This window comes from Scleropages formosus, chromosome 6 (assembly GCF_900964775.1).
Source record: "Scleropages formosus chromosome 6, fSclFor1.1, whole genome shotgun sequence".
In the NCBI taxonomy this organism is placed as follows: Eukaryota; Metazoa; Chordata; class Actinopteri; order Osteoglossiformes; family Osteoglossidae; genus Scleropages; species Scleropages formosus.
This window is the reverse complement of record NC_041811.1, coordinates 18,214,566-18,240,815: the sequence shown is the minus strand read 5'-3', so window position 1 is coordinate 18,240,815 and position 26,250 is coordinate 18,214,566. Positions and strand designations below refer to the sequence as shown.

At 40.3% G+C, this 26,250-nt stretch overlaps 2 protein-coding genes across 3 annotated transcripts in view; both read right to left on the bottom strand.

Moving 5' to 3' along the window:
* pde8b (phosphodiesterase 8B) overlaps positions 1-7,961 on the bottom strand; it is a 57,290-nt gene extending 49,329 nt beyond the window's left edge. Inside the window, exon 1 of the mRNA XM_029253215.1 lies at positions 7,329-7,961. Within this exon, the coding sequence (XP_029109048.1) occupies positions 7,329-7,637 (309 nt within the window). The 5' untranslated portion in view covers positions 7,638-7,961. The remainder of the gene's footprint in view (positions 1-7,328) is intronic.
* Positions 7,962-12,051: 4,090 nt separating this feature from the next.
* aggf1 (angiogenic factor with G patch and FHA domains 1) lies at positions 12,052-25,885 on the bottom strand. Of its 2 annotated transcripts, none has more exons than XM_018736619.1 (16): positions 25,821-25,885; positions 25,668-25,730; positions 24,828-25,032; positions 24,383-24,485; positions 23,871-24,055; positions 23,637-23,768; positions 22,187-22,366; positions 20,828-20,897; positions 17,953-18,064; positions 16,626-16,677; positions 16,345-16,446; positions 15,990-16,155; positions 15,735-15,814; positions 13,841-13,968; positions 12,931-13,030; positions 12,052-12,695 (listed from the first exon to the last, which is right to left on the bottom strand). In XM_018736619.1, exons 3-16 carry the CDS (start codon positions 25,008-25,010, stop codon positions 12,486-12,488), a joined length of 1,803 nt encoding a protein of 600 aa, XP_018592135.1. In that variant the 5' UTR covers positions 25,011-25,032; positions 25,668-25,730; positions 25,821-25,885; the 3' UTR covers positions 12,052-12,485. The 2 variants fall into 2 exon arrangements, with proteins under 2 accessions (XP_018592135.1, XP_018592134.1); XM_018736618.1 differs by lacking the exon at positions 20,828-20,897 and adding an exon at positions 18,573-18,870.
* Positions 25,886-26,250: the final 365 nt, after the last annotated feature.

The window sequence follows — 26,250 nt, the reverse complement described above, 5'->3', positions numbered from 1 at the left end:
GTTAATTTTGGAGCCCAGGAAAGCATGAGAATTCTTAAAGCGGGGATGACTATTTCAACATTACACTGCCTACAATTTTGCACTACAACAACTCCAACAAAAAAGAAGAAATCTGTTTGGAAGACAGTTGCCATAGTATGACAATTACTCAAAGGCTACTTGACTGCAGATTGAGCTTCTGTGTACTTTAGGACTTTTGCTCTGCTGTACATAAATCAGTTACAAGTGGCATGTTTACAAAGCTCACATAAATTGTGTTAGACACTGAATTCATGAGGACCACCGCTTCACACTGTTTGCCTTTATGCACACCAAAAAATCGTGGCAAAGGAGAAGAGTGCCGCCATAAGAAGCAGAGTCCTAAGCAATACTTGGCGCACAAACAATAGGTGCACAGTGTTATTAAATGTGTTGAACAGTAAGGGCACGTCTGGTCTGCAGGACAACAGTGGCATTCATAGAAGAGAGCCAAAGGACAAAATATATATAAAACCAATTATGTAACGCGTTCTTGATTTCTCAGAAAGTACTGAATGTTATTATTTATGTTTTTAATAGTTTTTCTTGAGCCTGAACTCAAGACTCTTAACCTTTGGAACACATCTCTAATTATCAAATTACATTGTATAGGAAAGAAAGAGGGCAAAAACCTTGAATTCAGCTTTTCACTAAGTGACCAAACTCCTTTACTATTATTATTATCATCATCATCATTATTGATTTAGAAACCTGCTCTGTGTTCATTAGAATGAGACAAAAGTAAAATGTACCTTGACAAGTCAATGACTACATGAGCTTTGTAAATTTTAAAGGATTTACAGTCACAAACACAGATTTGTTTACAACCTCAGAATTTCCTTTTTTCCATTAAGACATCTGTGACGACCACACTAAAGCACCTACAATCAAACACTCATTAACTCACACAAAAACACTATGCGGGCAATTTAACATCACCAAATCATCCTAAACACATGTCTTTGGGCTGTGGGAGGAAACCAGAGCAATTGCAGGAAACCCATGTGAACCCGGGGAAATCGGGTAAACTCCACACAGACTGAGCCACATTCAAATTCCCTTCCGTATCCACAGCCCAGGAGCTGTGAGGCTCCAGCACTACCTGTGGCACCACTGTGTTGCCCTTATATTCTTTAAAAGAAAGGAAATAATTAAAAATGAGAGAACGCCAGGTGGCAAAGTCCCCTGCATGTCCAACCTAATGAAGTCTGCGTGTATCAGATCAGGATTACTGCCCTTGCAATAAAAGACTAACAACACACACAGCAAGCTCCATCCCCTCTGAAGTTCACCGTTGATGTGATACACCAAAGAAAAGCAAATGTTCATGTTGAGCGAGTTCTGCGACATGGTTACGAAGGCTGTATTTTTCACTGGACAGTTCATATACACAGTATATATTCTCCCAAAACCGGCTGCTCACGGGAGCCACGGCAGTTGAACTGATCACGCTGACGGAAATGGCCAGGCAATAAATTAATAGCAGCAATAGCTTTTTATTCCCTTCCACTGTAAATTCAAAGAAGAAATGTCACCGTTTTTAAGTCTACTCAACTTTTAAACTACAAATCACAGTACGCAGACCCTTTTAACCTACAGTCATTAGGCTGAGCATGTCATTTCACTTTCATTTTTCATCAAGGACATTGGAAATTTAGTCCAGTGTTCAATAAAAGTCTGTTTTCGGGATTTACAGCAGTGCCCGGAACTTGTGTTGGCATACAGCAGAAAGATAGAAAACAAGAGAAAACTGTTTTGTAGATGCTGGAATTAACTGGATTTAAGTTTCGTTGAAGGGGTGCACAGTGGCACAGTGGGCTTGGCTGGGTCCCGCTCTCTGGTGGGTCTGGGGTTCGAGTCCTGCTTGGGGTGCCTTGTGATGGACTGGGGTCCCGTCCTGGGTGTTTCCCCTCCCCCTCCAGCCTTGCGCCCTGTGTTGCCGGGTTAGGCTCCGGCTCGCCGCTACCCGGCTTGGGTCAAGCGGCTTCAGCCAATGTATGTGTATGTTTCTTTGGGGTCAGCAGTGATGGTGACTCTAGGCTGTGTGTTGAGTTCCAGGAGCAGCGATAGTGCACAGTATGTTTATGATTAAAGGACTTGAGCTGTCTGTGCTGTTGACTGCACAAAACGTACATCATGATACTTCTCTCATGAATTCAAACACCAAAAAAACCTCTGGTAAGAGGGCTGTTTCGTAACACATTTTCTCCTCACAAATGTCTTTCATTTTCACAGGTGTGACTCATGAGTTCCAAAATTTCTTTTGCAATTAATCTCCCATTTGCATATATTCTTATGAGCTTTCAGATTTTCCCAAAATTACATCGATACCTGCTAATTTAAATTTTAAAAAATCCCATTTAAAATCTACAAGTTAGTGTAGAAGACCATTCAGAAATTCCCTATTAATAAATGAAAAATCAAAGTAAAATTAAGTTGTACGATACAAAAACAGGTCTATTTCAGGGGTTCCAGACATGTGGGGGTTTACCTTCCCTGAAGAGATACAAAAGGGATACATGGGATGTGTGAAGGTAAAAAGGTTTAGAATCCATGATCTATACGAATATAGACCTATAGACCTGGTCTATACAAATATAGAGTGGTGGCACAGTGGGTTTGGCAGGGTCCTGCTCTCCGGTGGGTCTGGGGTTCGAGTCCTGCTTGGGGTGCCTTGTGATGAACTGGCATCCTGCCCTCAGTGTGTCCCCTCCCCCTCCAGCCTTATGCCGTGTAGGTTCTGGTTTGCTGTGACCCCACTTGGGATAAGTGGCTTCAGACAGTGTGTGTGCGAGATATACACTGGCTGGTCAGTGGTCTTATATTCTTAAACATGCATTATGCCACTGAACACACTTACTGTCCCTGCTTGTTAAGCTTCCAAATTATAACAAATAACTATTTCAACCCTAAACTCATACAGTACTGCATTTTACACTACTGCAGTTCTGTGTTGAATCCATCATACAATGACTGCAGTTTCATTAATGCAAATACTGTACTGCCATTTGAGCCTCACCTCCAGCTGTCGTAGCCTTAAGCAAGGTCCTCACCCTAAATTGCTCGAGAAAAAAGTTACCCAGCTGTATAAATGTGCAAATAGTTGTAAGTACCTCAACATTGTAAGTCACTTTGGGGAAAAGCACCAGCTAAATGAATACATGTAATGTAATAAAGGAGAACAGAAGCAGACAAAGTGCTGCAAATAATCCTTTTTTTCTGAAACAACCAATTAATATAACATTCACCTGCAGATCAAACACACAAAACACCAAGTTTTTCCTTTTCAGTCTCGCTGTTTACACCAGAGTAGTTATTGTAACGTATTCAATTGAATTCAATTTAGTATGAAACCTTTCTGCACGAGTTTCCTCTCAACATTATGGTATAACCAATTGGCTAATGTTAATTCTACTCTGTATTTATCCTAAAAAATAATAAAAACAGTAGCTGGAGCTTCTACAGTAGCTAATACGTTTTAAGCAATAAAGTTTAACACTGACTTGCTTTAAGATGCATGTTTTAGTGACATTACAATGTTTCCCTACATTAATAAGTACTTTTTTTACATTTCTTACAAGGTAGATATTTAATTAATTAATTTTAATGGCGTTTGTAACTTAAAAAAATGTTGAGTTCAACTTATAATTGTTATTTATTAATGAATGTATCTATTACACAGAAATTACGCATTTTTAAGTTTCTGTTAATAGTGTAGATAAAGAAAGTTACAAGTGGTCAGAAGCTAATGAAAATTGTAATGTTTACACGGAAACTGATCAGCAATTGGGATTTAACACAAGTTTGTGGAGACAACGTAGTATCTACTTTCACTATATGTACATATGTTTTAATTTTAATCAAGCCCGAATTTAATAACAAGGGATGGTGTACTGATGAGAACTGTCTCCATCCACTCAGAAGACACAGGGTTGAATCCCACCTCCTGCCACACTACCCTTAGGCAAGGTATTTTCCCTAAAAATGTTTCAGTAAAAATTGTTAAAATGGGAAAATCTCGCTAAGCAGTTTTGGAGAGATGCATTAACTAAATGAACAAATGAAATGAAAAATAATAAAATAAAAATGTTTGCTGTCCACTGTACCCTGCTTCAAGGCGAATGCTCCAGACCCTAAACCTGTACAGGACAAGTAGATGGATAGATGGAAATGTTTCAGAATAGTTTTTATTTGCTATAGATTTATCTGAGGTATTTACAAAACATATCCTTTTAAGAAATAGAGGGAATTCTGCACTACATACCTTTTTTGGTTGTGACTCAGTGGTAAAAGTGACTTTGGAGTTATGCACAAAATAAGTAATGAACAGATTTCCAGTCCCAATTGTGCCGAGACCCAGTGAAATCTTAAAACAACCATGAAAGCTGCCATAAATATATTAGATGTCTGACACCCCTGAAAGCAAAACAGACCCACCAGTACAGTATATGCCATTTATAAGAAACTTTGGTTGAAAAAAATGCAGCTTACTGCAGGTGCAACAGGACACCTGAGAAGATGCAGAGATGCCTTTATCTCAAGGGCAAAAAGATTCACAATGCAGTGATTCACATTTGTACCCTAATGACAGCCACAATCAATAGAGATGGCAAGGATAAATATTGCAAGGCTACGCAGGAATAAAGCCGACACAACAGCAATAATAAGCTGATTTGCAAATGTTAAATAAATAAATAAACAAATAAATATCTTTGACCATTCATTTACATGATCTCAGACAATAATTCAGACTCTGGCAACAGCGAGGAGTGTACAAACAAATAATTATCATTTGAAAGGACAAAAAAAAGAGGACTATTGTAGTACTTCTTGTACATGATTCATAATAGCTCAATATACACTTTCTTGGACACTTTTTTAAAAAGTGAGACCACACCTGTCAGGAAGCAACCCATGAATGAGTCACTGTAGCAGTTACTTTAAATAAATTGTTATGGAAAAACTAATCTGCAGGTACAACCATCAGAAGAGCATCTGTTTTTGTGTAGGGTATTAAGCTTGCCCATTAGATTGAACCCATGATGATGGCACAACACATCCTTATCACTAAGAAGACCTGTGACGGAGAAGGCAGGCGACTTACTGTACATTTATTCATTCAGCCAACACTTTTCTCCAAAGCAACTTACCATTATTTACCCATGTACACAGCTGGGTTAATTTTTAGTGGAGCAATTTTAGGGTAAGCACCTTGCTCAAGGGTACTACAGCCAGAGGTGGGATTCAAACTGGCACCCTTTAGGTCCAAAGACAGCAGCTCTAAGCACTACACTACCATACTTCCATGGTACATCACCAAGCTGCTCCTTGGAGACTTTTAAAGTTGCTCAGAAGAAAGCAGGTAGATGTGTGACAGGTCGGTCAATCTATAAGCTTCAATTCATGCTTATTAAGAGACAAACAGCCTGCCAATAACACACAAAATAGCCCCTGTCACTCTTTTCTGTGTGAACTACACGTTGCAAGGCAGCAAAACGGCCTGAACGATCCAGGGAGGCCACAGATGAAATCATAACTCGGCGTACAAAAAACGACTGTGTACTTCATCACCCGCTCACATGTGATTCTTTATATTGTGCAGCAGCTAGGACTCAAGGGGTAAACAGTGCGTTCACAGAGCCAGCTGAAGGCATCAGCGTGGTCGCTTGTTACGAGGACGTCACAGTGCCGCGGCACTCAATAAGATCATTGATACGGCTTGATTCATGGCTTAACAAGCAAACAGCTGATTTTATATCTCAGGGTGCTGTCAAAAAATCCTCCCTCCTCATGGCACAATCGACGAGCTCTTTCAGGTATTGAGCCTTAATATCATTAGTTCAGGGGGATGCGGTGGCACAGTGGGTTTGACTGGGTCCTGCTCTCCAGTGGGTCTGAGGTTCAAGTCCCACCTGGGGTGCCTTGTGATGGACTGGCGTCCCGTCCTGGGTGCCTCCCCCTCCCCTCCTGTGTTGCCGGGTTAGGCTCCAGTTGGCCGTGACCCCGCTTGGGACAAGCGGTTTCAAACTGTGTGCGTGTGTATCATTAGGTCATCTCATTATGTTCAATGGATTACAAACACAGTAGGCTAATGCATGAATGTTAATAATGCAATGCATTTTCTTTTGGGAAAATCTAGACTAGTGGGGATTTTCCCAAAAGAAAAGGCATTGCATTATTTACATTCATGCGTTATTACATTATCAGGCGCTTCTGGGGAACATCCATTCTCTTTACCTCAGTATAATGTAACTATAATGCTTGTGATTGAACCAGATATGTATAAGAGGCGTAGCAAGGATGTACAGCACTGAAAGCACCCGTTCCGTGGGTTCTCCAGCTGGCACCCGTGGACATGTGACAGTCAGTGGGGGGAAGCAAAGCAACTGACAACAGCTGTTTGCGTAATTCTCTCTCTCTCTCAGTCTCACACACATACACACACACACACGCACACACACACACAGTGTACAGCGCACAAAGTTTCGGATGCACTTTGCTTAACTAACAGCCAGGAGCCTCGTGCCAGGAAGCAAATCAGTGCAAGCGAGTCACGCTCCGGTTCGCCATCATCGCGCGCGATAGCATCACATCCTTCAACAGTGACATCAAGCACTTCTCCGATAACACTGACAGCAGGCCTGCACAAAAGACACGGGATAAATGCAAATAAAGCAGAGCAAATACAGTATATAAAGAAAGACACGGAGTTTCGCGTATGTTGGAAATGTTGAAATGCAGTGTATACTACAAAATCATCATCATGTAATCATATTTCCTTGAGTGAAGTTATGGATTGTCATCCTGCAAGTGTTCTTATAATCTAGCATTTACTTAGTATTGGCATTGCAATGAACTTTTTACGGGAATCAATAGCTCACTGCAATCATTTTACCCAATGAATGAATGAAGGAGAGTGGTGTATTACAAAACGCTCATCGCGCACACAGTACCACCAGCAGCAAGTGCAATTCCAAAGAGACACACACACACACACCCCACAGAAAGCTAACTAATAAATATTAAAAATCATGCTGGTGTTTAACGCACGAAAGAAAAAAAAATATCATTATGCAACAGCACATTTAATATCATTTAATATTCTTCTTCTTCTTCCTGCCGGTCAGTGCGCAGCCCTCATAATAAACCCTAGACTACAAAAAAAAAAAAAAGCGAAGCGAAGGCGCATAATCATTCATCTCATCAAGGATGGATATAAACGATTAAAAGCAGCAGGCCTTGTTGCATTGCAGCTGTCACGCTCCACGCTCGCTCCTGCACGCGCCGCGCGCCACCCACCCGCCGCGTACCTTGACGCTCGCGCGGCTCGTCTGCGTCTCGGCCTCGGCGCAGATGTGCCCGTGTGCGTGTCCGACTCCGCCGCGCTCCTCGCCGCGCTCCCCGCGGCGCGAGCCCCCGCCGCCGCCGCCGCCGCCGCCGCCGCGCGCGCGCCTGCCGCCCTGGTACGCGATCACCGAGGGGATGGAGTCCGCCGCGTCCGTCTTCACGAAGAGGCCGTGCAGGGTGGTGGTGGTCTGGTGCGGCGAGTTGGACTCGTCCGAGTCCCGGCAGTAGATGACCCCGCTCTGAGAGACGTGGATGCTGGGAGCGCAGCCCATCCCTCTGGCCGCTCACTCGCCTCCACTCGCGCTCTCACACGCGGCGGCGCGTTTCCAGTCACTTCCACGGGTCGGACTGCGTGCGCGCGCGTATCGTGGTTCGCGCTACACGCCGCGAGCCGCCCGCGTTCCTCCGCCGCGTCCCGTCGCTCCGCTCCAGCACATCTAGAATAAATATTATACGTGTGTATGTATGTATGTGTCTCTACTATTTTCTCCCCTTCGTGTTACACCTCGGTGCGGTGGCGGTGATTCCGGGATGCGCGCTCTCGCCGTGCCCGTGTGTCTTGTGAGCGCTGCCTTCAGCCGCCGCTCCTGTGCGAGCATCACACCACCATCATCATCTGAATAAGAGCATTGATTGTGCCGTGGAGCACAGCCACGGCCGCGATCCCGCGCGCATCACTTAGTCGTATAAAAAAAAAAGAAAGAAAGAAAAAAAAAAAGCGCGCACACGTGTCGTGTACAGTGAGAGATCAGTGCGTCAGAACCAGCCCAGATGATCGGTGTTCTCCACCGGAGATGAAAATGATGCTGACCCTTCGCACCCTGGGAGGCTCCACACTGGAGTGGTCGGTGGATGCGCGCTCACCCCCACCCGTCACGGTAGGATCACGGGCGCAGCTCCGCGTCTCCGTCCCCTCAGACTCAGTCCACGGACCCGCCAGCGCTGCGGTGCAGCCCGAGTCGCGTATTCGTGCACTCATCAGCCATGTGGCCCTCAAACCTCCACGTGAACACGTGCATCATAGATCCTGGCAGCGGCGCAATCGGGTCGGGCTATTTGATGGTGCGAGAACAAAAAAAGAAGCATCATGAACAGCGCTCGGAAGAGTTGTTCTGCACGTGAATCGAGGTAACACACTGACTAACGCGCATGCATCCTTGGGCGGTTTATGCTCCTGAACCGATCTATGAACTCCTCTATGCACCATAAACAGTTGGAAGAAGTTCTCACAAATTGGACAAAATTACTGCGCGTGCCAAAGGTACATGGGAGGCCACTTGATGCCTGGTAAGCCACTTTGTACATGAGAAAATCGGTCAAGTTGAACCAGCAGCACAACTCACTCCAGTTTAGGTCGGAGTATTTTAACCTTTTGTTGGCCACACACCTCCATATAAATGGGAGGGAAGCAAAGGACCCTGCAGAGGAATGCAAGTAAACTGAGAGAAAATACCGCACTTGGGTCACTGCATAGAAAAGCGATCACATATCATCACATATAATTAAGTCGTAGATAGTAAAAGCATAGTGGCATCTTTATTTTATGGTGAACTCTCATTTGGTGAGACAGGGTTATTTTCAAGGCAAGCCCGCGCTTCCAGGTGCCCTCAAAGGCCGTGAACAGACCTCCAAGGGGACCACTGACCGCGCAACAACTGCTGCTTTGGAAGTTGAACAGCAAAAGAAAGGGTGCACGTGACGCCATGCAACAGTGGACTTTTCCCAAACATGGTGCACAGTTGCAAAAAAGCAACAGGAACCTTTGAAGAAATTCACCCGGATGGTCCATGGCCTCTGAAAACGACAACTAACAGAATTTTATGGATGGACACATCCCTAAACAAGCAGCTATATTACCAGAACCAAAGTGCTACAAATTAATAAAACATTTCCACAACAGTTAATTAATACACACGTGTGTCAGTGCAATAGTATTAATAAGGTAATAAACGCTGCTAACTGCATTAAGAATTAGTAAGGTCAAAGATGCATTAGAGTTAAAATTAAAGTTTAATGGCAACGAGTAATGAACAGTTTTTAAAGACGGAATTTGCCCATGTTCCAGCAGGATTGTTCAAAGACATAAAATCACATTTTTTGGCACTGTATTACACTGCTTACCCACCGGATTGCAGAAATAAATACTCCCTTTAATGGATCCAAGTCAGAAATGGTTTTAGTGGTTTGAGAGTGAAAGTGGGCTTGTCAAACTTGTACAAAAGTGTGCTAACATGGATATTTCCTACAGCATCATTGTTTCTCCATTGTCACGGGAATGTCCATGTCAGTAATGAGTACGATTACTCCCTTTTCACTTTAGTAACCCAAATACTGCTACTAGCCATTATTAAGTGCAGGACAGAAAACAGAGGCAGAAGGGCACACACTTTACATAAGAGAAAAAAACAAGGTTAAAGTGCCCATATGTGAGCAGAGTATTCTGGATATTATATATTTCACCAGGTACAAAGGGAAAAATGAATAAAGCTTCTCATTTCTTCTACAGAGCTAATTATTATTGATTTCTTTTCAATTGCGGGAAAAAAAACGAAGTAGCTTAATTGTGGGTATTCTGTGTTTACAGGAATGTTCACGATTGCCTGATTTTAATATGTAGGTGAAAGAAATATTGACTTACTGTACATTTAGACACAGATTTAACCTACAAAACTTTGTTAGTGCTTCACATAGTGAAACCCAGTCAAACCTGTTATGCATGGAATTGTTTAAAAAATTCAAAGTATTTCCTCCGCAACTTGGATCTCCAAGAAAATTTAATTGTAAGACGTTTATATCCATCGGAAAACTTAATTTTGAGGCTCCACATTCAGTCAGTGGTTGAGTTCACGCGACAGAAGCGGCGCCCCCTCGTGGCCGCTCGACACATAACTGCACCGCTGCGCGATGCTCGCGGAGCTTCAGCAATTGGCAGATTTGCCGAATAAAGTTGTATTACGCGTTTTGAGAGACTGTCAAAGGAACGATCGGATGTTTTTTGCACGGCAGAAAACTTTTAATTGGTAGTCGGATGCCCGCACACCTGCTTCTTTTTTTTTTTTTTTTTTTTTTTACCTGTTTTATAAACGAGAAACAAAAACTACACCAAGTTGAACTTCTTAGGAGCGAATAAAAAAAATTGCTGCGATTCGATTGAGCATTTATTATTGTGGCTTTTGTTTCGTGCAGGAAAAGGTGCCAGCAAATTCATTTCACACGGGATCTGTTGCTCACAGACGACAGAAGAAATGTGTAATACGGTAGGCGACGGGGATTAAAACGCAGACCTGAGTGAGTAAGTTAAGCAACAGTCTTCATGTTCCCATGTTGTCCAAGGTGTTGCAGTTGGAGCCGTTTAAACTTTAATCATGTAATTAAAGCCGGGCGGTGGAGCAGCGCTACTCACCTCCTCCTCCTGCCTGCGGCCGTTGCTCACCCCCCCGGTGCCCCCCTGCCAGCTCTCAGTCATCTCTTCATCCGAGTCTCCTCCACTCATCTGGCCATGAGGAGCGACGGAGCCGCGCTGCCGGAGACGCGCTTCACGTGCCGAGCCGCGCGCAGGGACGCGCCACCTGCCCGGGGAACTTCGCTGAGGAGCTCGCGCCCCCCTCGAGACCCCGCAGCGAGCACAGTGAGGTGAGCGCGGTGGTGGTGGTGGTGGTGGTGGTGGCGGCGGCGGCGGGGTCCTAGTGCCCCACCCATCCCAGCCAGTGTGTGGAGGGGGGAACTGGGGAGGTTGAATTTACTGGAGCAGTTCAAGCTAAGCAGCAGCCTTTTTATTTTCCGTCTGTTGTTTTAATTTTTGCAACTTAGCATCCTTCAGCATGCCACAAAGAGGACTCTTAGGGGTTTGAGTTGGGCCCGGATACTGCAAGCATTGCACTTCTAATAAAATGAAATGTATTAACTAAATAAATGCCATCAATCAATGATTGAAATAAGGAGTGCCAGTTGTTGCATGATATAATATGCTTTTGGATCACAGCCAATCTGTCAACTGAAGAATTTTTTTGTAGCTGAATTTCAGACTTTTATCTTTCTGGCGGCACTTCGCAAATGAATTGTTTTGTGTGTCTAGAAGGCTCCAAGGGCTTCTTGACACACACACACCTCCGGCAAGATTTTTGCTACAAAAATACTTACCCATTGATGACACTGTTCTACAGTCACTGCAACTGGAATCAGTCACAACAGAAAATACTACAGTAAAAATGAACTGGGACACTTTCAGTCTCTGCTCATCCTTAATTACTCATATTTAATCCACAGCCCACTTTAACAGATGTTAATACTCTCCAACTGGCATCCAGCTCCTAACAGGTTACGTGTCGCACAGTCAAGAAGTTCTAAGACCAGCCACGACAGGGTACTCCTGTGGGATAATTGTATTATTTTTAAAGCATTTATTGTATTTTCACCAAACTTAAACAGTGTTCTTTTACATTTAATGTGTCTGAACATCCAACATGTCAAATTCCTTTTCCGCACAAATAAATGTGCTTGTAGTGTTTTAAGGTAACACTTTAATGAACAAGTATTGTCAATAAATAAATAAATAAATAGATGTGATACAATAGAAATGCATGGATGAAAGTTAATTAGGACATAAAAATTTCAGAGCCAAAAGCACAGAACTTGTTTCATTTTTTTTTTTCTGCTCAGTATGTCATTCTGAGCAAAACAGCAGGAATTAATTTTACATTTTAAAAATGCTTTTTGTACATTTTGGAGGTCAGTTCAACTTGAGCAGTTTTCATTATGCTTATCAGCGAACGACACTGCATAACACCTAGGACATAGTTATTGTTGTTACATGTCCCACACTGGCACGAGAAAGTGTGGTTCTTGGACATCCAATTTATGCTAACTTCCATGATCCCAATATGTGCTGAAGAATATTGTGTGTTGCACACCATCATTAAAAAAACTATATGATTTCTCACCTCAAGATCACACTGAAGAGACAAAATAATGGATTAATAGAAAAAAGAGGATGTGCACCAATACACCATTAAAGCTTTATTTGTACAAATATATGTAAAATGGGCCTGGGGCAGAGGGTCAGGGTCTCTCACAAATTTTGAGATTTGTGAGCGAGTTCCATCATCCCGACTCAGCTGTTTTCATGACTCAGTGGTATCACTTTTAACCCAAGATTTAGGCTTGTTCTTCTCATTCTTTGTGGATGCAGGAGGCTGGCACATGTCAGCAAATCTCTCCCTTGCCTTCTCCCAGTTCTTTTGGTTCTTGGAAGAAGGAAGTGTGATGTCCTCCACTGACACAGCTGCATTTACCCCCAGCCCTGCCTGTGACTTCCTGATTTGTAGTTTTATCTGGAAGCATTATTTAAAAAAAAAAAAAAAAAAAAGCCAAAATGACACCATTAGTATATATACATTCCCAGCTTATACATAAAACTGCAAACCCTGAATGTGGATGAGACGGATGCAAAAAGAATAAGACAAATTAAGAATTATATACTGCTTCTCAGAGATTTTTTTTTTTTTTTTTTAAAAGCAAACATCCAAATCCCTCTACCAGATGTGATATATAAATCTTGGCAGTTACCGGATCCTTTCTTCCTGCTCCATCCTTTCCAAGTCCTTCACCTTTCTTCCAGCCCATCTTCTCCAGCATCTTCCGACCTTTGTTGGAATCACCAATTTCTCTACACAGGCAAGAGGAATAGATCGCCATACCTGCGTTACAAGGAGCTCTATAGATGTTTAACTGTCTGATGTCAACAGAAGGGGAATTTAGCAGCTGTACATGAACAGAACACAGAGCTCCTCATGCTGTGTTTATACCTGAAAAGGCAGAGACTGGAATGTCTTTTATAACATCTACTCCAATACAATTATATTCAAATGTCTAATAAAAAAAGCACTATAACAAAAGCATAATTTCCAAGACAGGGCTAGCAGTTTTACTTCATACGTCACTGAGAAGTCCAAGGCCTTTGCATGAAAGATTATCATTTGGAGTTAAGGTATAAGGTGCAAATTCCATCTTCATGGCAGTAAGAGTCAATACATTATGCATGCTGCATTTATAAAAACAGATTTACCACTTAATAAATTGTACAGGTAAAGAAAGCACTACTTCCTATTTTATAATCCTGAACTGAACGAAATCAGCAAATTACACAACATAGGAATGTGAAAGATTTTACAGAACCATACTACTACACCTACACATACTGCTGTATAATTGATTCAGTTTACCATACAAGTTGAGAACTAAAAGAATTACACAGCGATGCATTATGAAGGCAGGCCATCTCTGATGAATGCTTCATACTGGAATATCATGGTCAGAATGTAATTGACTTTGATGGTCCCATCAAAATAAATAAAATGAAGCATTTAAATACTTCTTTGACTGCTCGTTTTAATTGGGATTATAAAGACTGATTATAACCCAGAATGGGCTTTTCCCCTCATAAAGATTTCCATACATCATACAGAGCCCTTCTTACACATGGACGGAGGCTGGGGCATCATCCCTCTGAAAGGTCCCCTCGCTCCCCACCACCTGGCGGCGCTCTTCAGCACGGTCCTTGTACTTGGAGTTCTTCAGTGCTTTGGCTCCCTCGTATTCACTATTCTGTAGAGGAACAAGCGTGAAACACCTGGATAAAAACACCTACACAAACAGTTGGAGGCAACATGTTTATGATTTAAAACATTTACTGTGTTCTCTTTCATCACATAGACATCCTAGTACAATAATTTAACCTGTTTGCACAGAATGGCAAGGGATAATAAGTGGGTATATATGGTGGTTTTAATATTAACAGAAACAGTTTAACAGACACCTTAAAGTGGTGAAAAGCAGAAAGTAAAGCAAATCTGATAGATGTGAATTTTTATGTGAAGACATATTATGGAACATGTAATATTATGTCACACTACATTTTGGGACGGGATATGCTGAACAATGTTCTAAGGTCATTTCCATGAGCTCTATGGAATTGTCCATTATATCAAAATATAGCCTCTTTAGAAACCATTTATCAGAAACAGTCATAATCAGTAAGAGATGAGTTGACAGTAAAATTTCATACGAGCTCATAGAGTGATGATTAGCTCAGACTGTTCTGAAAGGTCTGCTGCCTCGTCAGCATCAAGTAATTTTATCAAATAAAGCTCGATGAGCCAGTCTTATTGAATAATTTAGTAAGTATGTTTCCGAATTACATTCTACTATGAATGTTTCTTCGTATCAGGAATAGCAATGGGTCATTGCACAATGCAATTTCAGAATTAAATTATACACTGCTAATAAATTAACACTGCACCACTGAAATATATTGAATTACAATATGAGGACTAAAATTATAAACCGCATCATCCAAAACAATGTTCGCATTTCCCACGTTTACTAAGTATATGAGATTAATTCAGGAACATGTGAATATGCTATTTTTAATTTTGGCAAAAGTGTTATTTTAAATTCAATTTCCTTCCTTTAACACTAAACATTCTTTAATTGATATAAGAAATATTCAAATAAATATTAATAAACTGCATCTTTGTGAAGCTGGACTGAGAACTGGACTTCTCCTTTCAGCCAGTCTTGATGGGGTTTTTGCTGTCTGATGAAATGTGTAACGAAAGACTAAGATCCTTATCACATCACACAATCACAGGCACATAAAATGGCTCAAATGGTAAGACAGCAGCTTAAGTGCAATGAGTGTTTGGAGGGAAAAACTGGTCTTCAGTAAACTCTTAATGGAAAATACAATTTTTTTCTATTTTTGTTTCATTTTATTTTTTCTATTTATGAAGTGTTGAGAACATATAGTGAAAAACATATAATATATATAAAAAACAGATTTTTCAAGCACCAAACTTAAATTCCCCTCCCAGTTTGAAAACACTTATTTTGACGTTAATGAAGCATGGATGTATTGACGAAAGTTTGAATTGATTTTATGCTATGTTAAAGATGGAAAATGCAACTTTATCAATAGCCTCAAGGCTCAGTACCATGCCAAGAGACATTAATTGTCCATAAAATTGCACCAAACTATGCATGACTGATAACAGAAGTGATAAAAATAATAAATTATGAATCCTTTTGTACATTCTGTACAAGTACAACCCATGGGGGAGCTAGTAGCATAGTAGTTACAGCTGCTGCCTTGGGACCCAAAGGTTGCAGGTTTGAATCCCACCTCCAGCTGTACTACCCCTGAAGCAAGGTACTTTCCCTAAACTGCTCCAGTAAAATTACCCAGCTGTATAAATGGGTAAATAATTGTATGTAGATTAACACTAAGTTGCTTTAGAGAGAAGTATCAGCTAAATGAATAAATGCAATCAAGAAAGCAGAACATCAAATGACAAGTTCAATCTGTAACTTACAGTCAGACCATATTTCACTTTCATCTGCTTCAGCTCTTTCAGCCGTTGTATCTCTTTATCCTCTTTAGGCAGAACTGCTCCTATAAAGAAAATAACACTTTGTTATTGCTGTTCGTGGTCTTTAAAACATCAAATCGATAACACTGTGGCCTTGACAGGTAAATAACAGTAAAATCCATAGCACCAACAAAATAACTTGTATTTAGGCATTATAGTGAAAGCAGTTTGTTTAACATTTGTTCTTTGTCTACTTGCCGCTGGTCTCGTCCTTCCTGTTCCGGCTGAGGTGTGCGATGACCTGGCCCGGCTCGCAGCCATCACACGTCTCATTGCCCGGGTGAATGTGGAAGGACAGAACGGTCTCCCCCATCTTGATCTCATCTCCATGCGCCAGCACACAAGGCTCACACTTGGTTTTAGGCTGGAAGCACCAGAGGAAAAAGTAAAGCAAGTATAACCAGCAGTCAGCACCATATCTTATGTTAAACTAACCTAAACTGCTTTGGAAGTTTCTCCTAGTAAGTGATAACTGAAACATGACAAAATATGAGATTAAAAGAGGGCATATTTGTTCTATGTTCTGCCTGACATATGAAGAGGAACATTTTACTTGTAGAATCCTGTTCCCATTGATCACGGTTCCATTCTGGCTCCCTTGGTCCACCAGTAAGTAGCACTGTAAATCTGGATCAAAACGTACCTCGGCATGGAACTAACACAAAACTAAGAGTTAGGAATTCAGCATCCTCTGGTCAGCATCATGAACAATAGATTCTACAAATTAACATTTACAGAAATTGTACTACTTTAGGACATTATTTCAGATTATACACACATATGTAAAATATTTAAAAATTATGCTAAATTAAACATTTACACAGCATAAATTACCTTACTGACACCCATTTCAGGTATTCGGATTGTATGATCCATGTCTTTCTCCCTGAAAAGATTTGTTACATTATCTGAACTTCAGATCCATTCATACCTGAAAACATTTGTACATGTGAGCAAAAAATTACATAAAAGCTTCCCTCACATGAGCATAATTTGTTAAGTGAATTTCTGGGAAAAAAAAATTACCACTTAAATAGGAGGAACAAAAGGGTCACTGATTTTTCAAACATGCCTCATCTTTTAGTCAAGGAGGAAATCTAATTTAAAATTAAAATCTAGTCTACATACTTACAGCTCCAGGCTTGCAACCCAATTATTTATACACAACACTTGCATGCTCATTTTCCCTTAGTCCCTCTCATTTATTTATTATTATTAATAATATTATTTTATTTGGTTCTTGGAGGGCACAGACTGGTGCAGTGGGTAACACTAGTGCCTCATAGCTGCTGTGCTGTGGGTCTGACCCTTGTTCAGACTATGGAGAATTTACACGTTGTTTCTGTGTTCATGGGTTTCTTTCAGGTGGTCTGGTTTCCTTCCACAGTCCAAACATGTGTTTCTGGTGAACTGGCAACTCCACTTTAGTGTGTGTATATGTGTGAGTGAACTCACTGCTGCCATGTTCTGGGTGTAACTGTAATTTGTAAAATGTTGTTACTTACTGTAAATTTCTTCGGTTTAGAGTAATAACCCATATATCTTTTTACTTTGTTTGAGAAGCTGGAGATGTGCTATATGAAATAGATTACTATTACTGACTAAAACACTACCTAATGAGGCAATTCTTATTATTTGCTGTAATCACTTGTAAGCCCTTTCTTCTGAACCAGCTGTCAAATATAAACTCTGTTGGATGAAGAGTAAATTGTCACACAAAATCATTCGTGATGATATTTTCTTTGAAGAGAACTGTTTATGACTTTGAATTTAAAAGTTTTAAATAGTTCCAGGTAGGTATTACACATAATGGAAAGTGGCAAAATTTCCAAGCTGCTTGCAAGCAAGCACATGGTTATGTGGTTAATGGGATTGACAGGAGAGATCACACCATAAGTGTGGGTGAGGCTGGTGACTATGCATGATGGTCCATGTCACCAGGACTTGTATGCTTACATGAAATTTCTGTTCATGTAATGCATTTTCCTTAAGAGTTGGTTGATAGCTATGCAAAATTCAGGATACAAATTATATATACACTTATAATTATGAATCCTCATAAACATGAGCCTCTGTTAGGTGATGTAAGCCTGTAAGTTAATCTTTTAAGGTTCATCCTACTCTGTTTGTGTGCTCTGTACCCTTTCAATTGAGCACAAACCTGCCAATGGTTGCCGGTGTATCAGCTGTGATGATATAGAGGGTCCCCGTCTGCAAGACTGGAGAGCGGACTACTGTCACTCTCACACAAGGCGGCCATGCTTCTTCTTGCACTAGCAACAAAAAAGGTTTTTAAGAACACTACAACTGCATACTCACATACTTTAAATAAAATGAGAAAACAATTTAAATTAACAACATAGAGGAGGAGAGGCAATAACGTTTAATTTAAAATAATCACTAACACATAATCCACATCTCACACGTGCCATACGAAAAGGATGACACTGCCTGTCTGAAAGAACCAAATCAGTTCATTTAATTTTTTTAAAACCGTGCTTCTCAGCAGAGTAATGCTCAACACTGAACAACAGATAAAACAGGACAGTTACAGAAATTGTGAAAAAGTACAGCTCTGTTGGTCAAGTAAGCACCAAGTAAGACAAAAGGAAAACAAAAAAAACACTCCCCAGCTACGATAAGAGGCAGAAAAATAAACCCCTGTTGGTCTAAGTTCCAGTGGCAGACCACCTCCCTTGGGCATTCTAATGTGGCTACCACAAGTAACAAAACCTCCACTGCAGTGGGGAAAATGTCCACAGATTCTACACTGTTGCTCACCTTCCAGCTCCTCCTCCTCAGACCCAGAGCCATCAGCAGCAGCAGATGGATCAGAGTAGGAGTCTTGATCTCCATCAGACTCCCTGATTTCACCCTCCTCAGGCTCACTCTCGCTGCTGGAGTTGCAGGAGCGTGTAGTCCAATGATTGCTGGGATCAGACCGCACTGCACACCTGCCTCTTTTGGAATCCTCAGCCCTCTCCACCTCCCCATCCTCTGAGTACTCCAGAATCCTCTTTCGCATCTGCTCAGCCCTCTTGCTTTCACACTCCTCCATGTCTGTTTCAGCTCTGAGGCTCTGCCATCAGATCCAGTAGTGGTTAACACTGATATAGTTCCCATCACCACCTCTTTCAAGTAAACACTCTCTTAAAGTACTGATTTTTGTTTGTGAAAAAAGTTTAGATTTATTTCTTTTGTCATTTGTCTCAGTTTTCAGATACAAGGGAAACCTCTAGTCAGCTTCTATCCAGATTTTTTTTTTTTAAACCACCTGCAGCATTCTAAAGTAAAATTAAGACCATCTAGTCACTCACAGAGAAAGTAATCCTATTCTAGCAGGCTTAGTTGAGCAAGAACCATAACTCTCATCAGATGCATGTGCAATCACAGGGCAGCTGCACACACTTGGCACAGGCATTTTACACAGACATCCTATACAAACTAGACAAACCTAAACACTATGGTTGCAAGCTTGAATCCAGTTACATAACTCTCAGTTACTCATCCTGACCTTACTCGAATCCAGACACAAGCTCTCAGAAGCTAGATATTTTGCAAGAAAAATCCAATTTGGTCTGGGTCTGGATTCTGGCCTATGTCTTTGGGTTATGAGATGAAGCCAGAGTAAACAAAGAAAGCCAACACAGTATCAGGGTGTAAACTCCAGAGGGGCAGAACCAGATCTAAGCTGTGAGACACAAGAAGCTCCCACTCTATCAACGTGTCACCCTAAACCCTTCAGTTATATATATAGGATTGAAGGGTTTAGAAACTTGAAGGCTCACACTTTCTGTCAAAGAAGCTTAACATCTCAATTAGACTGACATGTAACATTAGCAATTGCAGGAAACTGTCCCACTATATTCATCATCATATTAAAAAAAACCCAGTAAACAAAAAAAAAAAAAAAAAAAAACCTTCCATTGTCATGACACCTTTGACACAGTTCATTGTTTAACAGAACATCATCTGTGTCATAAAGAACCCTGCACCATGCTGACGCAAGTGGCAATGACATGTCTTCAGCAAGTCTGAAGGGCTGCCAATTTACATGGCTCCATTATAGCTAATGTGTGATGTGACTAATTAAAAGTCCCTCCAAAGACTACAACAACACAGCTCTGCCATTATACAAACTGGGCAACATTTTCTTGGATGCCATCACCCATCTTGCTCCACACAGGTGGGGGTGCAGTAGTGTAGCTTTTAGGGCTGTCACTTTATAGTCTGAACCGTGATTTAATCCTCTACTCCAAATTGGTGCGCCGGAACAAGGTACTTACCCTCAATCGATAGCTAAATTTGTACAACAAAGTGCTATATAAATGGGTACACCACTGTCAATTTGATCATCTAAAGTTGTAAATTTTCCTGAAACAAAGGCATCACTGTGCTGTCTGATCTCTTTAAATCATCACATACTAACAATTTCTTTCTTGCTGAGCATTGTTCCTTTATGATAAGACTGGCTGGCTGGCTGTCATACCAGCAGCCCATGCTGACTAAAGCTGATGACACCTGCCATGATGGGCGAAACGTACGTATGTGAACGGGGACATCAAGTTAATATTCAGATACAATGTTATTATTAGTTGCAAATTGACTAGTCTTTAATCTAGAGTGCTCAGGAGGGGTGGGCAGCCACAGGCACTTAGATCCCCAGAGGTTTTTTTTCATCCCTTGACTTTTAGTTGGGAGTTTTCTGTTCCTTTCCTTAGGGGCCAGTAGACAAGACATACTTATAGCTTTAATGACTGCATGTAATGTATTACTCTAGTATATAGTCAACTGTTTTATGCCTTTGTTCAGTACTCTGTGTCACTGTGTGAGAAGAGCGCTTTATAAAAGTTAAATTGAATCAGCTAAATAAACATTATCGATAACAATAACTTAAAAACAAGGATAAATCCATGCAAGATTGAGCCACTGTAGGACACTTGTATTAAACAGTGTCACAAAAGTGCTTATTTCAGTAAAAGTAGATTGCTACCGTTAGGCAAATCAATAAACACGTGTCAGCGTAACATGTGTACCTTTGCTTGTGGTAAGGTTTCCTACTGAGGCAATCTTCATATTAGCCATTGAGTTTGTCACGTCTTGTACCTACAGACAGGAGGAACAGTAGACAGTCAGCTCCTCGGTGGGAATGACAACATCCACCTCGGGAGCTTTCTTGTACCTTTATTGACTGGTATGAGTGGACTAAAAGTTGAATGAACATACTGTAAATCAATCTTCAGTTAATGAAATTGCATATTCATGATACCCTCAATAGCAGACCTTTAGGTCTGTAAATTTATGTAATTGTCTGTACGTGTTAACCAATCAGAACTTGAAAATCAAATTATGAAATTAAGAGGCTACTCAGAACTAGTACCCATTTACAGGAGAGCACTACGCTATGCGCCATAACCTGATCTGATGAAAACTAATCAGAGTACAGTCAGCGTGTCTGTGAAGTGAAACAAGTGCCAAACGACCCTCAGACAGGGGACAACTGATGTTCCAACCGCCAAGAAGCAGGAGATGCAGCGCAAAATTTCACTTGTTGGCACATATTTTGGTTCAATTAAAAAATACCACACGACACACAGAGAGATGTCTTCATGTTTGTCGCAGTCTAGATCACAAATTTGGTGAAGGAAATTATAAACAGCAGCAAAAAAGCTCCCCTATTCATTATGAACAAATGTGTGCCTCACGAGATGCACAAATTATAAAGACTACACAAAATACAGCAGCACTGCAATTAATACAGAAAACACGAAGCACAGAACTGCACCAAGTTTCCATCACCTAGTTCTTGTGCATAATCTTTATTTACTCTAAGATTTCACAATAAATACAGTATATAATGTAATATGTTTACTATTGTCAAGAACAGTGGTTATTTTTGTCTGAGAGCCTTCAGTGTAAACATAACCCTGAGTACAGTTTGAATATGTCTTATATGCAACATACCTGAAGATTTTTACATATAAACTGGAAATAGCATTAGCAGGACACAATAATGTTATGAGCTGGACAGGTCACACACCTCAAGCCATAAATAAAGGGTTTACATCTACATCAGTACACATAATTTGATTTTTAAGAACCTTTGTCTTCTTATTAATATCAACACTACACTAGGACTGTAATTTCCCCAACTGTTTCTGAAAACTGAGACAAAATAATAATGATACAAATATATGAAAATCTAATAAAATTACAGTAAAATTTAAAATTGAATAGAAGCAGAAAGCACTAACATCACATTCCTGGTACGGTCAATTAACATCCTGTACAACTAAGCAAGACTGCAGTTGAATCTTGTACTTTTGTGTATCTTTTACACTAAAACCAACAAATCAGTACATACACTTTAGTAGACAGAACATACTGATAGTTACCTTATCTTTCGGAGTGGATCTTTCAGTTCCCTTTCTTTTTTTGCTTTTCTTGTCTTGGCTTGGCTCAGTAGTAGCCTGGTAAGGCTGCATCTCCACTCGGGAGTGAAACTGATACCGCCCACTATCGGTATCATAGTAGTAATACATCCCCGTATTTGCGTCGTAGTACAACTGACTGCTCTGATGAAAAACACGAAAGACAAACACATACATGTTTTACTGCACTGCACACAGTTAAGTACATCAAGCCTTCTACAAATGGTCTATAATTAAAACACCTAAGCATAAATCTATCGTCAGTCTTGCTTTTAAAACAACCAGCGGTGTACAAATAATACAGCAGTGCAGCCATGCCACAATATACTCCCATTTCAGTTTACAAGTAGTTTCATTTAATGCTCCTGTTTCGGCTTATGATGCATTTCTTCAAATTTACAAGGACTGAATTTGGATTTTGCATGCCTCCTGACACCGACGGCAAAGACATTTACATTTACACATTTAACAGTCACTTTTCTTCAAAGCCATGTACGATGATCATTATGTAGCATTAAGCTGAGACCTTTATCCAAAGTGACATAAAAGTACTAAATATACGGTTTTAAATTCCCTAGTCACTCACCCAGCTACACAGCAACATGCATACTACAGGCCATTTAGAGTCACGTCACCTGAAACACATCTTTGGACTGTGGGAGGAAACCCATGCAAATAATTTGAGAAGGCGAAAACCCCACGGTGGCTAAAACAGATTCCAACCCATGTCAAATTGCACAGCCCAGGCACTGAGAGACACCAGCTCTACTTGCTATGCCACACTGCCACCCAGACCAGAAACCAGGTAGAGGCCAATCTTTGTTATCATGATGTGTAAATTCATTTTATTTGATTTAAATGATTTCTTTAGTCTTTCCTGTTCTATTTTTTGCTTTAAAGTTTGAATTAATACATAGGTATTAAGTCATATCTATGTTTTTTTGTGAGCCTTTGTCAAGTAATATGGTACCTAACAGAAGCTGAATGAGTGCAGGTAGACAGACACAGTATTATTGTATAATTAAGGAAGGAAAACTGCCTCTTTATGTTGTGTTATGATAATTTACACTGCCTAATGAAATAACTATGTGCATGTTAATGGGATTTGGTGATATTTTGGGACTCAGGAAAGCATGAAAATTTTTACCATTGAAACTAAAGATAAATACATTGTCACCTTATGAGAATTCCTCTCAAAGGGTTTACAGGAATGCATTCCCTTGGTAAGCTGGGGAACAGCGAAATATCTTTCATAGTTGTCCTCTCATAAAATAGTACAACTAGGTCACCATGAGTTTGATTTACCTTTCCATCTTCACATCCAAAATTTAGAATCATAATTTCAGAATCCATTTTCTAGGTTACACTAAGAGCTGCATGTGTCAGCGTGAAAGACCAAATTAATGGCAGTTACCGAATCATAATAAAAGCCTGTACTGTGATCGTAATACATCCCAGATGCTTCATCAAAGACAAATCCTGTCTGAGAGACCGCTTCTTCAGCTGTGGCACGAATCATGTCAGCAATGGAGGTGCCATTGGTATCCTGTGAAAAACCACATAATTTGATCACAAGCAGTAATAATAAAAATAATAATAGGCTTGACTGAAGAGAGCAGTCATATGACAATAGTTTTGAAGCACACACCTCTGACTTGGAGGCAATACCAGAATCTTCCGTGGAGTGTGCACAGTCTGGAACATGCCCTGTCAGTGCTCCACTTGTATCAGTAGTTTCAGAGTTATTGGGCATCTCAGAATTCGTTTCAGTCTGCACTTCCGATGGCTCACTTCCACTCTGATAATAAGTCCCATAATAGTAGTTGTAGTAATCTGTAGATACATTTATAAAAAGTTAAATTATGTGCAACATGGCTGACAAAGTGAAAATGTATAACCTACTTGAGACCAAGGCCTTCAGTCGTGGATCCTGAGGGCCATCAAGGTACCAGGTTTTCATAATTCCAAAGAACCTGAGCAAGACTGGGCAAGTTAAAGGTTTTTTTTTTCTTTATTAAAAAAAAAAAAATAATCAACTCTCTTCATTATGATTTTGCCAGTTTTTCACAACACTAAAACCAGTACCTTATGCAACTCCTCAGGACCAGGACTGAAGACCTACTGCATCACAACAATCTAAATGAATAATAAAAAGAATACCAGATTCCGTCCAGGAAGAATAGTTATCAGTTTGTGTTTCTGCATCTACTCTGTTCTTTTCTTTCTGTTTACGTCCATGGATTTCTGCACTTAATTTATCAACCTACAATCAGAATATACAACATGTCAGGGCTATAGAAAAAAAAAAAAACTATGTATTAGGCTGAGGTAAGATTAAAGTTAATGCAAGAAAACAATGTTGAGTCTTCATTATCAAGTTTTAAAACATCTGCTGAATTACTATGAATTTAAAACTACATTGACATGAATATGCTAATTCACAATTATAGTATTTACTAGTCAATGGCACCAAAAAGAAGAGTAACCTTGCTTGAAATATCAGAAGTTAATATACTCAAATGAGCATAAATATGCTCACTGTGAATTAATACAGTAACCGTGAACTGAAAGGATTTTAAACTATGTAATTTTTTTAAAGAAATACCTGTGTTCTCAAGTCATCATTGTATCGCTCGGTGGCTTCCTGTTGCTGCCGCGATTTGCACAGTTTCTTCTGTAACTTGTGGATCTCACTTTTACACATCCTCAGCTTCTTCTTAAGTGTCCCCACTTTCATCTGCAACCCTGACAGCTCTGACACAGGGCTCTCTTCTCCATCTGCTGCCATCTTTACACCTGAATTTTACTGCCTGTAAAAAACAAAAGGTCACAACGTCAGACAGAAGTCAAGATGGGCATCTGACAAAACTGAATTTGATGCGTTTAGCAGAATGAGATTAAAACAGAAGACTGATGCTAGTATGGTATTACTATGAGCAATTACTATTATTATAATTATGACTTACCCTGTTTAAAAATCAAAAGAACTTCCGGAAAAGTAAAGCCAATACTCTATTGAATAGATATTTTCATATATTACTGTTTTACTTGCAATTTACAAAACACGACTGAATTCCAAATGTTAACCATCACCTTTAGTTTGTCAAAACTGCTCTTCGATAAATACTACTACTACTAGTACAACAAGACTAATAGACCGACAAAGAAGAAGCAGAATTTGTAACTGAAGCCAAATTCATGTCATGTGAGAGAAAAAAACACGTTTGAAATTAGCTTCTCTCTCTGTGGGCGTGAGGCTAAGTCCTATTCGTTCAGATCATTATTGTTGTTGTTGTTGTTGTTGTTGAGTGATCGCAATGAAACAGTGTGCAAACTGCTGTGGCTAGAACTCAGAGAAAATAGCTCTGTTCACAGTCTTAGGCTAAAGTAAGCTAAGCTAAGCTAAGATCATAAAATAGGCTAGGCTAGGCTAGGCTAGGCTAACCTGTTAGCAGCTCGCAGTCCTTCGCCAACCTTCGACATCCAGCCTCTGCGCCGGATAATTAACCTGAAAATTAAAAAAAATAAACATCTCGTGACTACCTTGCATTTTTAATATACACAAGGACATGTTCTGCTTTACAATAAAGAGCGTTACTGTTGATAATGCTGCGATGTTTACGCTCCACGTCAATGGAAGCCGCCATTTTTCTAAAATAAAACCCAGAAATCGTAGTGTTACTGATCATCATGCTGCGCAGGCATATGCCAAAGTGTTGTGTTTGACACTGCGGCAGATATATTCCTGCATATTAGTTAACTCGTGAAGGAAAAACACCAATCTTCTTTTTAATTTTAGTTATAATCAGAAATAGTCTTTTGATTATTTTATTGTTTACCGATGCACACTAAAAGATTACATTTTCTAACTGAAGAGGATAATGTGTTAGTTATGCTAGAATCAGTGACCACAATGCATTGTAAACATTATTATATTGTTGTTTTCATGAATCCCAAATCCTTAAACACACATATGATTCCTATCTAAAACATTAGATTTTCACATAAAACAATTAGCTCCTTGCTAA

Bases quoted from the DNA above. Each gene is read 5' to 3' on its own strand.
- aggf1 (XM_018736618.1), bottom strand. From the start codon at position 25,010: ATGGCAGCAGATGGAGAAGAGAGCCCTGTGTCAGAGCTGTCAGGGTTG. The intron at 23,769-23,870 runs GTGTGTGCTTCA...GGTTTTTCACAG, and splicing joins GTATTGCCTCCAAGTCAGAG to GATACCAATGGCACCTCCAT. The intron at 18,871-22,186 runs GTAACTATCAGT...ATCTGATGGCAG, and splicing joins GATCCACTCCGAAAGATAAG to AGCCTCAGAGCTGAAACAGA.